Source organism: Equus przewalskii, chromosome 21 (assembly GCF_037783145.1).
Source record: "Equus przewalskii isolate Varuska chromosome 21, EquPr2, whole genome shotgun sequence".
NCBI classification, from domain to species: domain Eukaryota; kingdom Metazoa; phylum Chordata; class Mammalia; order Perissodactyla; family Equidae; genus Equus; species Equus przewalskii.
Window position 1 is genome coordinate 31,740,761 of NC_091851.1, and position 19,569 is coordinate 31,760,329.

The 19,569-nt window shown below is 42.0% G+C and overlaps 1 protein-coding gene across 17 annotated transcripts in view; it reads right to left on the minus strand.

Moving 5' to 3' along the window:
- PTPRT (protein tyrosine phosphatase receptor type T) overlaps window positions 1-19,569 on the minus strand; it is a 1,018,757-nt gene that overhangs the window by 129,475 nt on the left and 869,713 nt on the right. For 9 of the 17 annotated variants that reach the window (XM_070589264.1, XM_070589260.1, XM_070589252.1 and 6 more), the window contains one exon: window positions 14,252-14,281. The exons of the other annotated variants lie outside the window; for them this stretch is intronic. In XM_070589264.1, coding sequence (XP_070445365.1) covers window positions 14,252-14,281 — 30 coding nt within the window. The remainder of the gene's footprint in view (window positions 1-14,251; window positions 14,282-19,569) is intronic. 17 annotated transcript variants of the gene reach the window in all.

Genomic DNA, 19,569 nt, shown 5'->3' on the forward strand with positions numbered 1-19,569 from the left:
CTCTGCTGCTTTTCTTGAATGGCAAACATCCGTTACGGCCTCATAAATGTCTAACAACAGGGGACCAGTTCAGTAAATTATGGTGCATCCTCTGGATGGAATATTACATAGCTATTAAAATGATGGAGTGCCATTAAAAATGAAAACTATGTAACAACATGGAAAAATGCTAACTGGGTTGCATTAAGTTAAAAAAATAAACTAGAAAATAAAACTGTGTCTACATTGTGAATACCATTATGAGAAAGTGTATCTTTGCTGATGTGTTAGATTGAAGGTATTAAGGATAATTTTCCTTTCTTCTTTGATATCCATTATTGTTATCAGAATGTCTTTGGGATCATTACTTTTAAGTGGTAGCAAGTTACGAAATTCAAGATGCTATATTTGTCATAGGTCCTTCTTCCACTTGAACTAGTAGAATCAAGGCTTCTCTAAATCCTTTGAACATGGCAAGGGTTTGATATACTCCTACGTTCCCCCAAATAGCACTGTTGTGTGTGTGTTTCTGAACCAGGACATCTCTCCTTGAACTGACCAGTTTCTGCCAAGCATGGCAAGCTGGAGGCACAGAAGAAAAAGGCTCTGAAGGTATCCATGTGTATCTCTCCGGGTGCCAAGGCTGTTAGGAACACGCGGTCTGCAAATAGCAGATGTGTCTGTCAGAGGGTACTGAGCAGCGCACTGGTCTCATGCATTATGCATCAGGAGTGGCCTGGCACCCTGGCCCGGCCGTGCGAGAGAAGTCTTGCATAAGGAACATCTGATGAACTGATTGGAATGTCAAAATGTCATTAAGGATAAATTAATGGATGTGTTACTTTGGCTGTAAGAGGCAGTGCCAGCAAGACAACAGGCAGCCAGCGGGCTGTTCCTTAGCCCAAGACAGACAGTGTTTGCAATGGAGATTCATGGTCTTTATGCAACGCGAGATGCTTTGCAGGGAGAAGAATAAACAGAAATGCTCCAGCACTTAAGCGCCATAAAATCACAAGCATGAGATAAATTAATTAGTGTACACTAGGAAGGCGGCTGGTCTGTCTGCACTCCTGGGGAAAGCCAGAATGGATGGCACTGGGCTGGAGATGACGGATCTCAACACTAGCCTCCTAAAGAAAGCAATTGAATTTAATGTGCAATCATAAACTGCAGCCGATGGAAAGATAAGTCTGGTCTGCACTTGTTTTTTCATGGATACCATTTCTGTCTACTGCTTCAAGCTCTTTGTGTCTGTGGGTCAAGTGTCTTAGGTGACTGGGGAGCCCTGGAACCACTGCCGCTTGCTTTTAATGCCATGGTGGGGAATTATAGTACCTCAACACAAGGGGAAACTCTTGGGAAAGCCTGACTCCCCAGTGGCATCCTAGATAGGAGGTAGTCCATTCTCCCGTGGCGGGAGGCTCATTACCTCACATTCAACCAGTTCTACTATTGGACAAGCATTGTTAGAAAACCCTTTTTTAGCTTTCTCTAGCATCTTCCTCCTTGTAACTTAACAACAACAGCAAAAGCAACAATGAGAATAGCTAATGCTCATTTGGCATTTGCTAGGTGCCAGGCACTGCGCTCTGGTCAATTACCAACTTATCTTGTATCATCCCCACTTTACAGTGTAGGAAACTGAAGACCAGACAGGGTGAGAGACATGCTCAAGACCACACAGCTAGTACATGGCAGAGGCAAGATCCAAACCTAGGTCAGCCTACAACTAAGTCTTAACATCTTAATGATCACACAACTCTTAGTTCCATAACCTCCACACATGAAACAGAACCTGGCTTTTAGAGCAACACAGAACATGAGATGGAAAAACAGATGAGAATTAGCACTGTGAGCATGCATTGGACACTTCACTAAGCACCTGGCCTGATTAGTTAACTTAATGCGTCTTTCGTGCTATAGCTGTTTTTGTGTGAAGTTACTATTTCTCCACCTGAAATGTCTCTTTTCTTGTCTTTGTTTCCATGTACATTTACTTTTTGTAATATACCAAAACCAGTTTCATTTCTATATATTAACAATGAACAATTAGAATATGAATTTTTCTTAAAAAAAGTACTATTTACAACAGCACAAAAACATGAAACATTTGGATATAAATCCATCAAAACCTGCATGCTGAAAACTACAAGAGGGAGAGGAAAGAAATCAAAGTAGACCCATACGAATAAACAGACATACCATGTCCCTAGGCCAGAAGACTCAATATTGTCAAGATGTCAATTCTCTCCAAGTTGATCCACAGATTCAACACAAGCCCAATGAAAACCCAGTATGATTTCTTGCAGATATCAACAAGCTGACTCTAAAATGCCACTCTATATTTACTTTTAAAGAAAGAAAGAGGGAAAAAAAGCCTTCAAACCTCTGGACAGTTGAGACCAGAAAATGAAACCTGACACCTGTTGTCATGTTAGATATCATAATCATCTGGGTACATATTTAAAGAAAGTTATTTCTCTATGTCTGGCATAGCTGAATTTGAATAAAATCCTCTCCATGGCACAACTGTATTTATAAAACATAAACGAAAACATATTAAGAGACAAAAGTTTACTTTAGAAAATTAAAAATGAAGCCCAAGAGGCCTTTTTTTTTTTTTAAAGATTTTATTTTTTTCCTTTTTCTCCCCAAAGCCCCCCAGTACATAGTTGTATATTCTTTGTTGTGGGTCCTTCTAGTTGTGGCATGTGGGACGTTGCCTCAGCATGGTTTGATGAGCAGTGCCATGTCCACGCCCAGGATTCGAACCAATGAAACACTGGGCCGCCTGCAGCGGAGTGCGAGAACTTAACCACTCGGCCACGGGGCCAGCCCCCCAAGAGGCCTTTTTAAAGAGAATAACAAAAACAACGCCCACCTAGCCTTCCTTTAGTCTTTGTTCTTATTTCTCTAATGCAGATTATAAAATTTCATGCAATCGTAAAAAGATGGATGATCTTGTTCCTGTTTTATTCTTGTCCCATTTATACAGTGAGTGTATTTAAAGGAATGAAGTGGATGTACAGGCGCCCCCCCACACCCCATTATAGTTTGAAACAATAGTTATAAACTTTCAGGGAGGGACCAAATTTGGACCTTATTCATGACTTATTCCACTTCGTCTCAGACAGTGTAATTCTTATCAGTTCTGACGTCGTGTAAAGTAGCTTCCTTCAGAATTCTTGTCACACCCACCACTCAATCCATGATAAGACCACAGCACCAGTAATTGGCAAGTCTCTGTTCCATGGATTTCTTTCTTCATGCAGCCTGTGCCCCTGGTCCATTAGGTGAGGCTTCCTTTCTTTACATTTAAAATGACACTTCCTCATTGGAGTGACTCAAAGATTTCATGAGATATCTATACGAAAGTACTTTATAAACTGCAAAACACAAGTAGACATAATAATATAAAAAATAAAATGCAGTAATAATAATAATAACTACAATGTACTGAGCACCTGCTATGCACCAGACGTAGAACCAGATGATGTACATCCAGTACATTATCTTATGTAATCCTGGTAGAGCTCCACAGCAACTTGGTAGTATGGTCTCCTTTATGCAGATGAGGAAACAGAGGCTCAGAGAAGTTAGGGTGAGAAAGTGGCAGAGTCCAGGATTCAAACTCAAATGCAGTCCATGCTCTTTTTACTACAATCCTGCCTCTAGGTATTGAGTATTGCTTTCCTGGACCATCAGAACTGAGGTAAAAGTATTGTTTAATACTCTTAAGGAGTGGGAGATGAGGTTACAGAAATATAATTTGTTGAGCAAATTGCCCCAGCCCAGATGGCTAGAAAACATCTGCATGGTAATATAGTGGACGCGTACACTTGGAATCAGCCATGGATCTCCTGGAAAAACCTCAGATCCTGCATTTTCTTTTACTTTCACTATATAAAGCAAAGATAAGACAAAAGAATAGTATGAAATCCCTTATCAACCAAATCTGAGCTTAGATTTTTTTCACTAGAAGTTTTTTCCTCATCAGTAGATGTCCACATCGTCAATGACATGGAGAAGGAAGAATAGAGTAAAATATAGACTATTTTAGCTTTTCTCCATTTCTAAAGAAGTGCATTGTCTCTAAGCTGTTGTCCAAAACAAACGAGCCTTCTTTAATCTTGAGGCTCCATTTGGTTTATAACCTTAATAAAACCATATTTTCACTCTCTACAAAAATCAAGTCTCCCGGTACAAACAGGGTATTGACCATACTAATCTTTCAATTCTTCCACTTAAAAATCGTGGGTGGTTATAATATACTCAACAATTCCCACCCTCTTAGAATGTTCTACACAGTGGCTCAAAGCCATTGGAAGGAAAAATTGCTCCAGAAAGAAGCTCAGCTGATGTTCCCTTATTCTGATAAAAACAAGATTGCATGAGGAGAAGTACTGGGCGCCTTGGGTTTCACTGATGAAGAGAATGCTTATGAACAAGTATTTCTCCGGAGACTGATCATGGCTGAGGGGTCTTTACTCCTCATAGTGGTACCAGCACCACTGTGAGGAGTGATTGCTATGAGAAATTAAAGACTATTTAAAAACGTGCTGGGGGCGTTTTTGCCATTCATTAAATGGCCTCTACACATTAATGAACAGTATAAGGAGTCTCTCAATATCTAAAAGAAGGAAACAGGGCTGGCAAATAGCATGCTATTTTCTGTGGTCTCTGCCCTCCAAACTCAGGTTCCATCATTATAACCAAAGCCGTGTCTATGTGATGATCCCATGGGACCAAATTCTCAGCTGAGGTTCTGGATTAAGTGGCCAGACCAAGCTCTCACGCTAATCTTCCAAATGTCTAATATTCCATGACTGTTGATTCTCAAGCTCTCCCCGATGGGTGGTTCTCAACCATGGTTTCAGATTGAATAACCTGGGGAACTTTCAAATGTCTACGCACTACTTGAGATCAATGCAATAAGTTCTCCAGACTTTCTTTACAAGTTGGACTTGTGGTACCCTTCCTACATGGCTGCCCTCCCCAAACATACAACAACTCCTCTGAGTTCTGTTCCCAGGGAGGAGGCAACATTCCTAAAGGAACGGTCCAGAATGGAGTGGCCCCTTCCGCATTCTGAGAACCATGCCTCTTTTAAAGCAGGTTTTGACATCCCTATCAAAAAGGACAAGCCTGTCCCCCAGCCCCTAAATTCATAAATAACTATAGTAGCCATTTTATTTTCAACCCCAGCCTTTTTTCTGCTCACTAGTCTACAGAGCCTTCTTGTGTGAAAATGACATTGTCTATCCTTGTGGTTCTGGCCAGAATCACTAATTGATTCTGATCTCCCTGATTGATATCAGCAGGGATGGGTGCCAGGAGGAGGGGTGTCCTATCTGATGGCTCAGAGGAGAAATTTTAAAAGTTTAAGAACCACTATCTACAATTGCCTTATTTCATTCTATTTGACAAATAGTTCTTCCATTCAGCTTATGTTTGGAACTTACAACCTCTATGTTACCCGATCGCCTGATGTGCTTAACCACCGCCATGTTCCAATTCCCCTCTACCATTTCATAAATGAAACAATTCCCCTGGCATATGCATTATATCATTTAATTTCTTAAGATAATCCCATGAATTGAGCACTATCATTCCCATTTTACAGATGGGAAACTGACACTCTAGAGTGTTTAGAATTCATCACTGCTAAGTAGTGAAACTGGAATTCAAACTTTCTCCTTCCTCTTCTCTTTCCTTCTAAACTCCATTCCTTTCTCCCTCTTTTTTTCTTTTCAAGTTTTTTCCTAGCATATCACATACCTAGTTATAAAATGTGTGTTTGTGTGTGTGTGCGCGCATGTGTGTATTTCAAGACAGTGAGGCCAAGGAGAAAAGAGGGCGAGTGTTATTTGTTCGGTGAAACATCTTGCATGTGCTCTGTGCCAGGCACCAGATTAGCGTCTGTAGCTCATGGCACCTTTCCTCACAGCAGCTTCAGTGACTTCCTCCCTTTGTCATGTCTTCACTTCTCCTCTTTCATATATTGATAACATTATTTATAACTATTAACAAGTCCAAGTTTCCTTTTAACCTTCTTTAGAGAAGAATATTTCTTTCTAAATACTTAACACCTAGCTCAGTGATTAGAACAAAGGAATAGGTCAGTAAACGCTTATGAATGAGAGAATATGTCATTTAAACATCACAGTTCTTCTAAGAGGTGGGTGTTATTACCTCCATTTTAAAGATGAGAAACTGAAGTTGAGATGGAGTTAAGTGACTTAACTAAAACTGTGGAGCCAGAATGCCCAGGGCTCTTTCCTGTATGGCACACTCATCTATCCAACTACACTTTGCTAAGTACCTCCAAGCCCAACCAGACAACTAGGCAATAGGTGGGAAAGCACTTTGGAGGAGATAAAGCTGTATATACAAACAAGATGTAAACATTATCATCATCATCAACATTGCAGAGCTTAACTAAAGCACTTCCTTCCATTAAAAGCACTATGCTGAAACTCTTAGAAAGGCATTTTCCAGTTTGTGCATCTCAGGATCCTGTCTTTGCTACAGCCCTAGCTGCAAAAGTTGTTTCCACCTAGGAGATGCTCGCTGAAGTCAAGTGCTTTCAGAATTAAACCCATTCCTGCCCTGGAGACACATTGCGAAGGGATGCTACGGCCAGGCACTTCTGACCCTCGTTCTCTGCTCAGGCTGGCTCAGCAATAGCCCCTCACTGCGGTATCTTCTGTGATACACCGTGAGCTCCCCCAGGCAAGGGGTATGTATGAAGATGCCGGCAGCCCTTGTGCCCAGCACAGACACAAGTGAGAAACAAATGCCTATGAATGAATGATTACCCACGGAAGGACTTTAAAAAGTTTACTTATCGTCAGTGGGCAACAAAGTGATGACCCCAATTAGTTGGTATACAAAGTGTCCACAGGCAACAAAGTGTGCATGTTCAGGGGAGGGGCATACCACATACTCAAATCCACCAGACTCCAGTGGCCAGATTGAAGAAAAGCCTATGGGAGTGTCACAGAATGTGTTTCTTAAAAATTAGACTCTGAGACAGAGATTGACAAGCAAGAGGTGGATGAAGAGGAGTTTCTGGAGTCAACATCTATGGAAGGAAATGGAAGGAAAGAAAAGGAGAAAGAGTGGGCACAAGGGGAAGTTGAATGGTGACGCAGTCACAGTGATGGCTTAAGCCAAACTCATGGAAAGCTCTGAAGCTGAGGTGACTTTCACACCCTTGTGTTGACCAGCTATTTGGATGACCTTGGGTGAGGCAGCTCTGAAGGGCAAGTGGCCCCAAAGGGGGCTGTTCGCCAAGAGTGTCTGCCGGCAGCAATTCCAGGAATTGCGGGAGTAAGTCCTTCATTCTTGAAGGGGGATCTGAGTAGCGCATCACAACTTTCTCCATAGGAACTTCTCCCTGCAACCCCATTTCAGTGGGTCCTCTCTCTCTGTCAGCAGAGAATCCCCGCACTCTTTTCTACCTTCTTTACAAAATTCAGATGCATTTACAGAAGAGAAGCATTTAGAATCACAGACAGACCTTTCTAAGCCTCAAGCCATCCTAATATGGTTGGCATTAAAACTTAAAGGATAAACTTAAAACGAAATATAAACATCTTTCCCCACCTTTGGAGGGGAAATGCTCATCTGTATTTTCCCTGATTAAGGTGACAGAGCCTCTGACTTATAGATTTGCTCTGTTTGGTATTCATGACCGATATGTTTAGACTCTAATTCAATAGAGTAAACAATAAAGCATCCATTCAGTCGCAATTCCTATCCAGCTCTAGCCGTACACAAGATTTAGCCCAGTGCATTTGTATTTATCTTGTTGCAACAGCATTTGTTAATTTTATGCATTTATAATTGTGACGTGCAAGTACAACATTTCTACACCTAAAACCAATATAAAACTACAAAACAGGTGATCAGAAAGCCCCACTATCACCATATGCCAAAATAATTGAAAACGGATGAAACTAACTTCTAGAGAATGGAATAATAAAGTCAATGTGAGAGAAAACAAAATGGGGGAGCATCAGCCTCACACAGACACCCACTTGTCTGTATTTATTCATGTCATCCACACAATCTTATGATGCCTAATTTGTTCTGGGCTCCGAGACAGTCACTGGGAAATGAAAGATGAGTAATACATGGTTCTTGTCGACAAGGAGATAAACCTGCAAATATACCAAGGGCAGCATAACCTGAGAATGGTTCCTGAATGAGGGAGTCAATGGGTGAATGAATGAATGGTAAAAGCAACAACAAAACTATGAGCCCAGCACTACAGATATGGTCTGTGGGAATTGGGGACGGCCATTTAAACAAGAGAATAACAATTTTCCATTTTTAAAGACATTGAATGAAGGTGGACAGGCATGCCAGGAAGAGGACACTGTAGGTGGGAAGGTATAACATTGAGAAAGGGACACTGATATCAGGGTGCTGTCAGGAGAGAAGTTGTTCTCAAAGTCAGCACGCAAAATAATAATCTGAGATGTGTGTTAAAATGCAGCTTCCCAGGCCACACTTTCAAAGGAACTGAGCAGATCTGGGGTGAGGCCCAGAAATCAGGATTCTCACCACGGTCTTCCCCTTGCCTGAAATACAGCAGTACCACAGCCCTCTTTGTCTTGCCTTCACGGTGTTGCCTTAGGTTTTTAGCTGTCAACATGTTTGCTGTCAGCTTTTGGTAATTGATACTTATCATCTTTAAACGGTTTCCTTCTCTTCCAATTTTTTCTTCATTTTTATTTGAAGTGACTGATGAATTACATAAAACGCTTTTTGAGTATCTCTTGATACAATCATTTTAAATTCCTCTTTAAATGTATTGAGGCAATGATACTTGATTTGCAACAGCCTATGATGTGAAAACGTTTATGCATTCGAGAAAAGGAGGCAGTTTCTTACTTTGGTTGAGGACTTACCATGTGCTAGGCATTTTCCAAACATTATCTCATCGAATCCTTGCAAGATCTCTGTGAGGTATGCAGTTTTCATCTCCACTTTACATATTAGGAAACTGAGACTTGGAAAAACTTAAGTGGCTTGTTTAGGTCACAGATGCTGAACAGGAGCAAAGGTTGCCTTAAAGCCATGGAAGCAACGATGGTACGGGGTCTGGGGTTATCTAAAAATTGTTGCCATTTTTTTCCTTTTTAAGAGCTGATCATCTCCCTGTCAACTTTAGATGTTACATCTTTTAATTTCATCTTGTCTTTCATTCATTCCACATACATTTACTGGGGGTTCACTGAGCATGTTAGGGGCACTATAGGGAACACATTAATGAACAAGAAACATCCTTAAGAGACATCTGCTCCTGCCCATGATGACAAAGTGACTGTAGCGAGAGTTCAGAGAAAAGGGCCGTTCCCACAGGTGGAGACAATCAGGGAAGACTTCTTGTAGGAGCCAGTGTTTGTTCTGGACCTTGAGGAACAGATTTAGGATTTGAACGTGCTGGAATGAGGAAAGATAGGAAGGATATGGGAAAAGCCCAAGAATTCCAGAATTTCCACAGATGGGGACCGGCCCAGGTCACCATTTTCTGCCTCTGCCATACAAGCACAAGGCATTCATCCAGGGCCAGGAGAAACAGGCAAGTACCCTCTCACCATCAGATTGGTCGGCAAACATCTTTGTGCTTTTTCAAGAACTACTACACTAAAATGTCTCTGTTTGAAACAATGACTGTGCCCGTCACACCTTACGGTAAATTAACCTGTGAATACACGCCAACTCTTAATATCCTTTTAAAAAGCAGACACCGAAGTTGTTGGGTGCTGTTTTACTGTAGAAAGGCAAAAAGGAATTCTAGAGAAGCGTTTCTGTCAGCTCAGAATGTGAGGAATCATAGCTGCTATTTATAAAATACCTACTTTGTGTCGGCCACTCTTTATATACATTCTGTCATTACCCCTCCGGAATATGCTGGGGAGTCACTGTTGTTATCACCACTTTGCAGGTGAAGAAACTGAGGCTCAGAGTGGTCCCATGATTGTCCAACGTCTGAACAATCTGATAGTAGAGGAAGACCTAGTATTGTTATCTACGTCTGGCAGCAAAACCCACAGTATTCTCACTTTTTCATGAGTACTAGATAATGAAGGACCCCATTCTAGACTCACCTCTGTCCCTGGGTCCCCTGATCCTTCTATCTATAGCTCTATTTATCCTAGTCATTAGTGGTCTTTTGGTCACCCCTCACTCTAACCCTGTGGCTGCCTCTGATCCTGCAGCCCAGTGCTCTCAGCTCTGACCACGTGGCAAATCCTAGGGACAGCAAAGACAGGATTGCCACAAAGGCCTTCTTGCCAGGCAGGCTTAGCTACCACTTCTTGTTCCCAGCAGGGTGCTGATGTCCCTGCACAGAACCAAGGCTCTACAGGCAGACAGACTTGCAATTGAATCCTGGCTCTCTCATAGCCTGGCCAAGGGCTCTCCAAGCACATGGTCTAGGCAGCAGCCTGTCCATCCCGTGAACAACAGGCTTTAGTGAGAAGGATGGGCGGGATTTGGGGGTATGTGGTCCTGGGTTCAAAGCCTAACTCTGCCACATCCTGGCTGTGGGGTGTAGAGAAGTACTCAAACCTCAGTCTTCAGGTCTAAATAAACTCAACACAACAGCATGTATCTCACAGGGCTTGTTGTAAGCATTGGATGAGCCTGACACATGGTAGCTACCATCTGGTAATTCTTTTCAGTTTCCTCCCTCGTCTAGGCTGGTTTGGGCGCGCTTCATTCACCTTTGCGTCTGCAAACAGCAAATGCAAGGTGCAGTTCCTAGCAGGAGTTCAATAAAATAGGAGGAAACTTGAACCCCATCCTCTCCCTACCTCAAAAGCCTAGGGCAGGAATTGGCAAAGTATGGCCCTCAGGACGAATCTGGCCCACTGTCTAATATTTTAAAATAAATTTTTATTAGAATATATCCATGCTCATTCATTTACCTATTGTCTTTGGTTGTTTTCATGTTACATCAGAGTTGAGCAGATGCAACAGAGACCATATGAGCCTACAAAGCCAAAACTATTTACTACTGGCGCCTTACAGAAGAAGTCTGTGCTCCCTAGTCTTGTGTATTGGACCTTTCAATAGGGGAGAGCTCTTGAGGGTCTCCTCAACCCACACTTTATGTCCTCTTTCCCTGGTTTATCTAGTTTTTCTCCTTAGCTCTCTTGGCCATTACATAACATCTACACTACTTTTCTTATGTATGTTGCTTATTTTCTATCTCCCTCACTAAATAGCCTCACGTGGGCAGGGATTTTTGTTTTTTGTGATAATTCTTATATCCCAGAACCTTGACCAGTGCCTGGCACATAAGCAAGAACCTCACAAATACTTGTTAAATGAATAAACATGGATTTCATTGAAAAGATGGTTCAGCCGAAGTGTGTTGGAAGCTTTCTCTTTCATGGAAGATTTGGGGGCTTTTAGCGGGATCAGGTGGCTCCCCAACCCCAGTGAGGAGGGTATTATTTTTCCTATTTCATAGATGAGACAACTGAGACCTTGGTAAGTCAGCGCTTCTCAAACTTTAACGTGCACACAAGTCACCCGGGGATCTTGTTACAATGCAGATTCTGATTCAAAAGGTCCAGGCTGGGACCCTAGGGACTGCAGTTATAATAAGCTCCTGGGTGATGTCACTGCTGCTGGTCTATGGACCACACTTTGAGTAGAAAGGGTTTAAAGTACCCAATCGGGGTCTATACCTAAGACTTGGCAGAGTGGAGTTTTGAATCCAGAGATCATGGAGGTCATAGTTTCTTTTTGTTCCCTCTTCTCCGTCTACATGCATCTCTCAATCCTATGGTCCCACAAGACCTGTCACAGCTTCCCCCCTAGGCTGCTCCCTGTCCCCAAACACTTTACCTCCAGACCCTCCCTTCCATGGCAACTCCCCCTCCAGCATCTTCAGGCTTTTCCTTCTGCACAGGCTCCTCTACTTTATCACACATGTGTTCAGGACTTCCTGACCTTTCAAGTGGCCAGTCTCATGTTTCTCTTCTGTTTTAGGGCCCAAAGGTTAAAAAGAGGTATCCTCCTCGTGGGCCACATGTAGGCTCGCTTCCTCCCTCAACACTACCCCATGACCTTCTGATGGTCACATGTCAGGGCTGAGCCCATGCCCTCCACTTCCATCTCTCTGCAGCATCTGCTATTGTCAAATCCTCCTTCTGTAATTGACTTCTCTTAGTTCTTATGGTTCTCTTCCTACTTCTCTGTCTGCTTTGCCAGTTTTCCTCCTCTGAATCTTTAACCATGGTCACTTCCTGAGCTCGCATGAGTTTCACACTATAGGATCTGTCACTTAGAACTCCAAGTTTGCACTGGTTGAAAGACCCTTGTTTATCATTGCACCTTGAACTACGAGTACTTGCGTATCTTTCTCCTACACTCTCACATTGTTCATCTTTGGTTTTACCACAGTACCCAGTACAAGGCTTGGTATAAAGTGGGTGTCCAAAGACAGTGCTCTGTACACTGGCTAACAGACCAGGTGTTGTTATGGGTCACTTCAATCCCACACCTACTATGAAACATTGATGCCATGAGAACCTCTGGAAGAACAGAACTGCTCCCAGGGGCCACCACTACTGCTCTGACTCCTTATGGTTTCTGAAAGGGGAAAGAAAGAAAACTAACATTTCATGAGTGCCAACTTTGTGCCAGGCATTTTATAAAATCCCTCATTCCCAATCAGTTAGGCACTATTACCCCTATTTTAGAGTTAAGAGAAATGAAGATATGACTTGAACCCAGGGCTGCATGACTCCTAAAGCTCATTCTTTTTCCACCAGAGCAATAATATCCCATATGGTTTTATTCCTCTAAGCCTTTGCAGATGCTGTTCCTTCTGCTCTGAATTCTTATTTCTTCAGTATTGGGTAAATCTATCCTGAAAAATACTGATAATTATCCCCTGGCACATTAAAAAATTAGTCACCAACTAAGTGCTCCTACACCACAGTACCTCTCAGCTGACCTTTTAAGTATTTGATTTTATGCTAGTCTGTCAGATGGGCTTGAGCACTATGAGGGTGGGGCTTACAGTCCTGGTCATCTCTCCATCCACAGTGTCTGGAACATAATGCGCATGTTCAACATATGTTTGTCAAATGAATGAATGAACAAATGAAGCAAGTTCTCTGGTACTTTCAGCATTGGTGGAGGGGTCCATCAGTTCCTATATTAACATGAGGGTGGCGGTACCAGGGTCTTTTCTGCTCATTGTCTGGGCCTATTGACCTGGGACCCAAACAATGAGCAGAGGGGATGAGAGAACCTTTTGCTGACTCCATCTTCATCTGTGAAGTCTTCAGCAGATGGTTACTAACAGACACAGCTTTTCTCACAAGGCTGTGTTTGCCAGGGGTGGAGGAAGACATGGAATGATGGAAAATTCATTTTACCAGGAGCCGGGTGTTCTGAGTTTTAATACTACTCTTTAGCTAACTGATTTCTTGCACTTCTATGGACCTCAGTTTTCAAATATGGAAAATGCGTACTAGGAATATGGGACTAATTCAGTGGTTTTCTAACTTTTCATTACCAAGGATCTATTTATGGAGTTTTCCTCCTTTATCCTCATATTTCGAGAATGTCTAGTTTAATAAGGAGAAAAAGCACCATCTTTATTTAGAAAGTGCAAAAAAAAATTGACAGGCAATCAGCCATCTATAACTACCAAGAAAATGCACTGATAGCATGAGGTAACTAATGCGAAATGCCAGACTGAGATAATTCTAGCCCAAAGCAAAGACCTTGGAAGTTTCTGTCTCCTGTGAAGCTGGCTCTAGATAAAGTCATGATTCCCTGTAGACTTTCTGAAATCATGGAAATGGCCAATGAATTTCTTTCTAACCTTTGGGCCTCTAGGGCTACACGTTCCCCAGGTAGACACAAATGGACTTGAAGTTGCTGAGATCGGTGATTCTATTCTATGTGTGCAAGTCCTGCAGGAGGATTAGGTGGACCTCTTGCTGGAATTCAGGGATTTCTAACTAGAAATTTACACTGACAAAGGAGAAACAGCCCTTCACATCTCCAAAAATAGGGGGAAAATCCAAGATGGCAGAAACATAACAGACACGAACAATGACAGGGCATTTTCAAGTGAAAAACATCTATGCAAAATAAAAACTTTGGGGCTACAGATGACTTAGACAGAAGTGAGTATGAGAAACCAACAGACACTTGGTTGGTGCAGGAAATGCATGCTACAGGTTCCCTTACAGGGCACGAAGGAAAGTTACCCCGGGTCGATACTTACAAGTAATAGGAGTAGGAATAAGCATTTCTTCTATATATTGATGGGCAGTCAGATGAAGGAAATGTCCAAAAAGGGGGAAAAAGAAAAGACAAACAAACAAGAATTAGATTTATATGAAATCTTGATTCTTAGAAATGCACACAGTATTTCAGCATCCCTAAGCTCAAGGAGATGCAAGTTTCTCTACTAATCATCTTTGCTGAGAATCAGATACTTTCAGTGGTAAAAGAAATGGGAGAGACCACTCCTACGATGGAGAAACTCACTACTCATACAGAGTAAGCCACGTCTCATGTTGGCTGTTTTAGTTGTCTGAAAGTTCTTTTTTTTGGTCAACTAGAACTAGCTTCCTTGTAATTATGACTTTTCGGTTGTGGGTTAGATTTCTGTGGCCTTCTAGAGCTCGTCTACCACTCTTCCACATGACAATGTTTCCGTGATCTAAGGAAAACCATAATGACTCCTATCTTCTCTGTTTCAGGTCAAATCACATCATAATCTATTTAGCAAGTTCATGCCAAAAGCAAGGAAATCATGTATCCGGCATCCAAGATGGCTTCCCAATGATCCACACTTCCCAGTATTTATGCCCATGTGTAGCGGTCTCCTACACTGAATCAGGATTGGCCCTATGTGACCAAGAGAATGTGGTAGGAGTTACATTCTGGGACTTTCTAGGTCAAAAAGAAGCCTTGCAGCTCTGTCTGGGTCTTTGGAACTCTCACTTGGAACCTTGAGTCTCCATGTAAGAAGTCTAAGTATCCTGAGGTTGCCATGCTGGAGAGACTATGTGCAGAGGCCACATAGAGAGGCCCTAAGACTGCATGAGGAGAAAAAGACATTCAGTCAGCACCCAGCTGTTCCAGTCCTAGCAAGTTAGATTATACCAACTGAGACTCTTGATATCATGGAAAAGAAACAATTCATTCCCTTCAAGCCCTAACCAAAGGTCAGATTCATGAGAAAAATAACTCACTAAATTTTAAATCTTATTTTTAAGCCACTAAATTTCAGGGAGTAGATTACATATCAATAGAAAACCAGAACAAAATTCAAATTTCATCATGAAAGAGCTTTGCACTAAGACAGAGGAATTCCAATCTTCAATTTGAACAGAGTACAACTTGCATAAACTCTCTGTGTCATTGTTTCCTTATCTGATCCTTAGATGAGTTGACCTAGATCAGTAGTTTTCAAGATCCCGGAGGTTCTGTGGAGCAGCCTCATTGTAATGAGGAGGGGGGGATACCAAGCAGATAGCGCTACTGGTCCCTCCCCCCGCTACCACCAAAGCCAGAGCTTCTATTTATTTTATAAATTGAAGTTTCATTTAAGATTTTAAATGACTAAGAATTCCAGTCTCCAAAAGAAAGTTTGAAAAATCACTGCCTACCATCTCTTTCCAATGTCCCTTCCAGCTCTTGGCTTTTAAACAATAAAAAACTCAAATAAGTTCATGATATTCCCTTGGTTATATTTTTTTGTATTTTGTAGGAAAATAAATAGAAATGCTTTTATTTTACAGACTTAGCTACACTGACAATAACTGATACATTTGTGGAATGAGAAAAATTTCTTAATAATTCAGGTCCCCAAATATCCACTTGAGTAGGCAAGAATAATTTCCTTCTCTCTTGAGTTATTTGGTTAATTGCAGCCATTATCCACTTTGCTTGGCACAGGAAGATGCTGTCTTTATATCTTCAGAGTGGGAACATGTCCTCAGAGCCCCAAATTTCCCCTACTTCAGTAGGAACTGGCCAAACCCCCCAAGGCAAGGCCATCTCTAAGCTTTCTCTCATTTATCAGGAGAGTCCAACAGAAGGAAAGTGGCCCTGAGAGCTAAGAAACCACAGCAGAAGGGAAGTCCCGTGCCTCCTTGGGAGGCTGGGTTGAGGAAAATAAGCAAGTGCAGCAAGATCTGCTCACTCACAAAACTGTTCAATATCTTGGGCCAAATGAACAGTAACCCTAGATGATGAAAAGGGTGAAGAACTCCCAGCTTGATGGGTGGGAATTGGAAGAGCTCAGGCAAGTCATCAAATCCCTTTCACCAACCATACAAGTTGGTGCTGTGAGGAGAACATTCTTCTTCTTCATTGCTGGCTCTGTGGTCCAATGCCTGAAAATGTGATTTCTCAGGGGCAGAAAGCAGAAGGTCCATTTGATGAAGACTTACAGATGCACCTATGTTCTCCATATTCTCAAGAACACCAGGCTGAGAATTGAGAGGCCACAGCTCTGATCCTAGCTCTTTACCTGTTCATTATAACATCTTGCGCAAGTTAACTCCTTACCCTGGACCTCTGTTTCCTGACCCATGTACCAACGCGAATGGCATAGACAACCACCAGCTTAAACAGCTGTGAGGAGTGGGAAAATGATAACTCTTAGCCTCCCAGCTCCAGCACTTACTAACTGCATGGCCCTGAGCAAATCACTAACGGTCTCTGAGTCTCAGTTTCTCCGTCTCAAGGTAGAGGGCAATAATTACCTATTCCCAAGAGTCATTGTGGGCATTAACATTAGATTATATCAACCTAGTTATATTCAAATTATATATGACATTTAATATATAAAGTATTTTAAGTAAATTATATTAATCTAAATTAATATTAGATTATATTAATCTAAACACCTGAAATACAGTCAGGCTCAGTAAAGGGGAGTTTATGTCCCCAACTCATTCTCAGATACAATGTTTGCCGCTTCTCACTCTGGTGACCAGGAACAAAGTGTTCACCTCTTTAGGAATATTAAAAATAGTTATAAAACAAGAATAAATACTTATGTAGCACTTACTATGTGCCAGGCATTGTTCTAGGCTCTCATCATACATTAACTCATGTGTTCCTCACAACCACCCTGACAGATAGGTATTATTATCATCCCCACTTTACAGATGAGGAAACAGAGGCAACAAAAGCTTAAGTAACTTGCCTAAGACCACAAAGCTAATAACCGGATTTGATAGCAACATGGCAGTAAAGCTCATTTTCTTGACCACCAGCCTGTCTTGCCTTCGAGGAAGGAAGAAAACAGATGTATGCTCAGCAATACACTGGGTCAGGCACTGAGACGCCACATGCCTTATCTTTTTTAATCCTCCCCACAATCCCATGGAGCAGGCAGTATTCTTCTCATGTTTGTTGAGGAATCTGAGCATCTAAGAGGTCACTCCTAACGAAGTCTAATGTTTTGTGTATTTTTGGGCCAACTGCAAGGTCTCTATCCTGAGCCAGGATTTCCTCACTGTCAGCAGCCCAAGGCTGCACTCTTGGGCTTCAGGTTGCACTCAACATTCTGTACCCTCTGGATTTTCTGCTCTCAACCTTCAGGATCCACCTCTGCCTGGGCCACCTCCTCATGACAAATGCTTCCTTAACCTTCAAACCACCTCTTCCAAATAGCTTTTCTGAGTTATCCTGGACGTCACCAGAGCCAGTGCTCTCCCTGACCCAGCTTCATGGCAACTCCAGAATGACGGCAACTGAGATGCTTCTGTTAATTGAGTATCTTTTCCCAATTAAATTGCAAAGTGTTCCAGGGCAAGGATTACAGTTCTTTATCCTGTGACCAAAACACAGTATATATTGTGTTTTCTCTAAGGCTTGAAGATTTACTGAAGGTCTAAATTTACAAGGATACAGTGATATTGCAAGTAACAGATTGCCTGAGACCAAAAATCTTGAGCAGGAAGACAGCTGTGCTTAGGAAAAAACAACCCCAAACTTAATAAATCGCATACTGCGAATCTTCTTGGCTGGCTAACAAGATTAACTTGAGGCACAGCTTCCTTTTGTTCCATACTATTTCAACAGGACTAAGTTGTCTACCTAACCATCCATTTGACCGTCTACCCATCCATCTAGCTCATAAACCCAACCATCCACCCGTCTATCCATCCATGGATCTATGCATCCATCCAACCACCCATCCATCCAGCCACCCATCCATCCATCCATCCATCCATCCATCCATCTATCCACCCATCCATCCACACATCACTCCCTCCAATCATCCATCCATGCACTCACTTAACAGTCTATCTATCCACCTATCCATCTAGCCCATAAACCCACACATTCATCTATTCATCCATCCACTCATCTACCTATTCATCCAACAATCTATCCATCATCTACTCATCCATCTTTGCATCATTAATTCAGCAAAAATTCTCAAAGGCCTACTATATGCCTGTCTATGCTCAGAGATAGAAAGACAAATGAGATCTTGATTCAGTCCATATGTCTGATGGGAAAGCCAGACAAGAAACATAAAACAGATGATAACAATAGCTACCACTTAAATAGTAGGAGGTCACTTATGTGCCAAGTACTCTTTTCAGTGCATTATATGGACTATTTTATTTAATCCTCACTATAAGGCATTATTATCCCTGTTTTACAGATGAGGACAGTGAAGCTCAGAGAGGTTAACTAACATGTCCAAGTTTATATAGTTGGTAAGTAGCATGGCAGGGATTAGAATCCAAATAGTCTAACTTTAAGAGCCTGCATTAACAACCACTATATTATATTGTCTTCTGGAGTGATAAATGGTATGATGCAGCAACACATGGAGCTGTGGGACTATATCCGGGAGTAAAGGTGGGGAGGGGAAACAGGTAAGGTGGTCTAGGGACTATGAGACCTGAGTCATCAAGTCAAGGAGTATCCACATAAAGTAGGAGGAAGGGCATTTCCAGTCAGATGGAACTGTGTTTATGGAATGGGTGCATGGGTTGGGAAGGTGGGAATATCAAGATGTTGACAGGGCCTAGTTGCTAAAGTGCTTAAGGAGCTTAGTCTCAATACCATAGGTCACAGGGAGAACACAGAGGGCCAAGTGGCCAAATATTTTTCTCGATGGATGATTCCGTCAAGAGTATAAGAAGAAAATTGGAGGGAAGAGGGATTGGGGTCATGAAAGAAAGCTACTGCAAGGATCAAAGCAAGAGATGTTGGGGACCTATCTTGCAATGGCCATGGGGAAGGATCAGAGGTGAATATGAAAGGTAGTTAAGACACGAAATCGATAGGTGATTAAATGCGAGCACACTGAAGAGAACTTCCAAGGTTCTAGCATGAGTGGCTACCCAAGTGAGCGCAAACAGAAGAAGGATTCACTTCTCAGGGTGTGGAGTAAGGAGCAGTTTAGAACGGGGTGAACAAAACAAGATGACACATTTCACTTGAGTTCCTTTCCCACCTCAATGAACCACTCAGAATTATGTCACATGATTTGGCACCTCAGCAAGTCCTTTTTTATATTTCGTGCAGGTTAGGTGGTGTTTAAGAGTGTGGACTCCATTA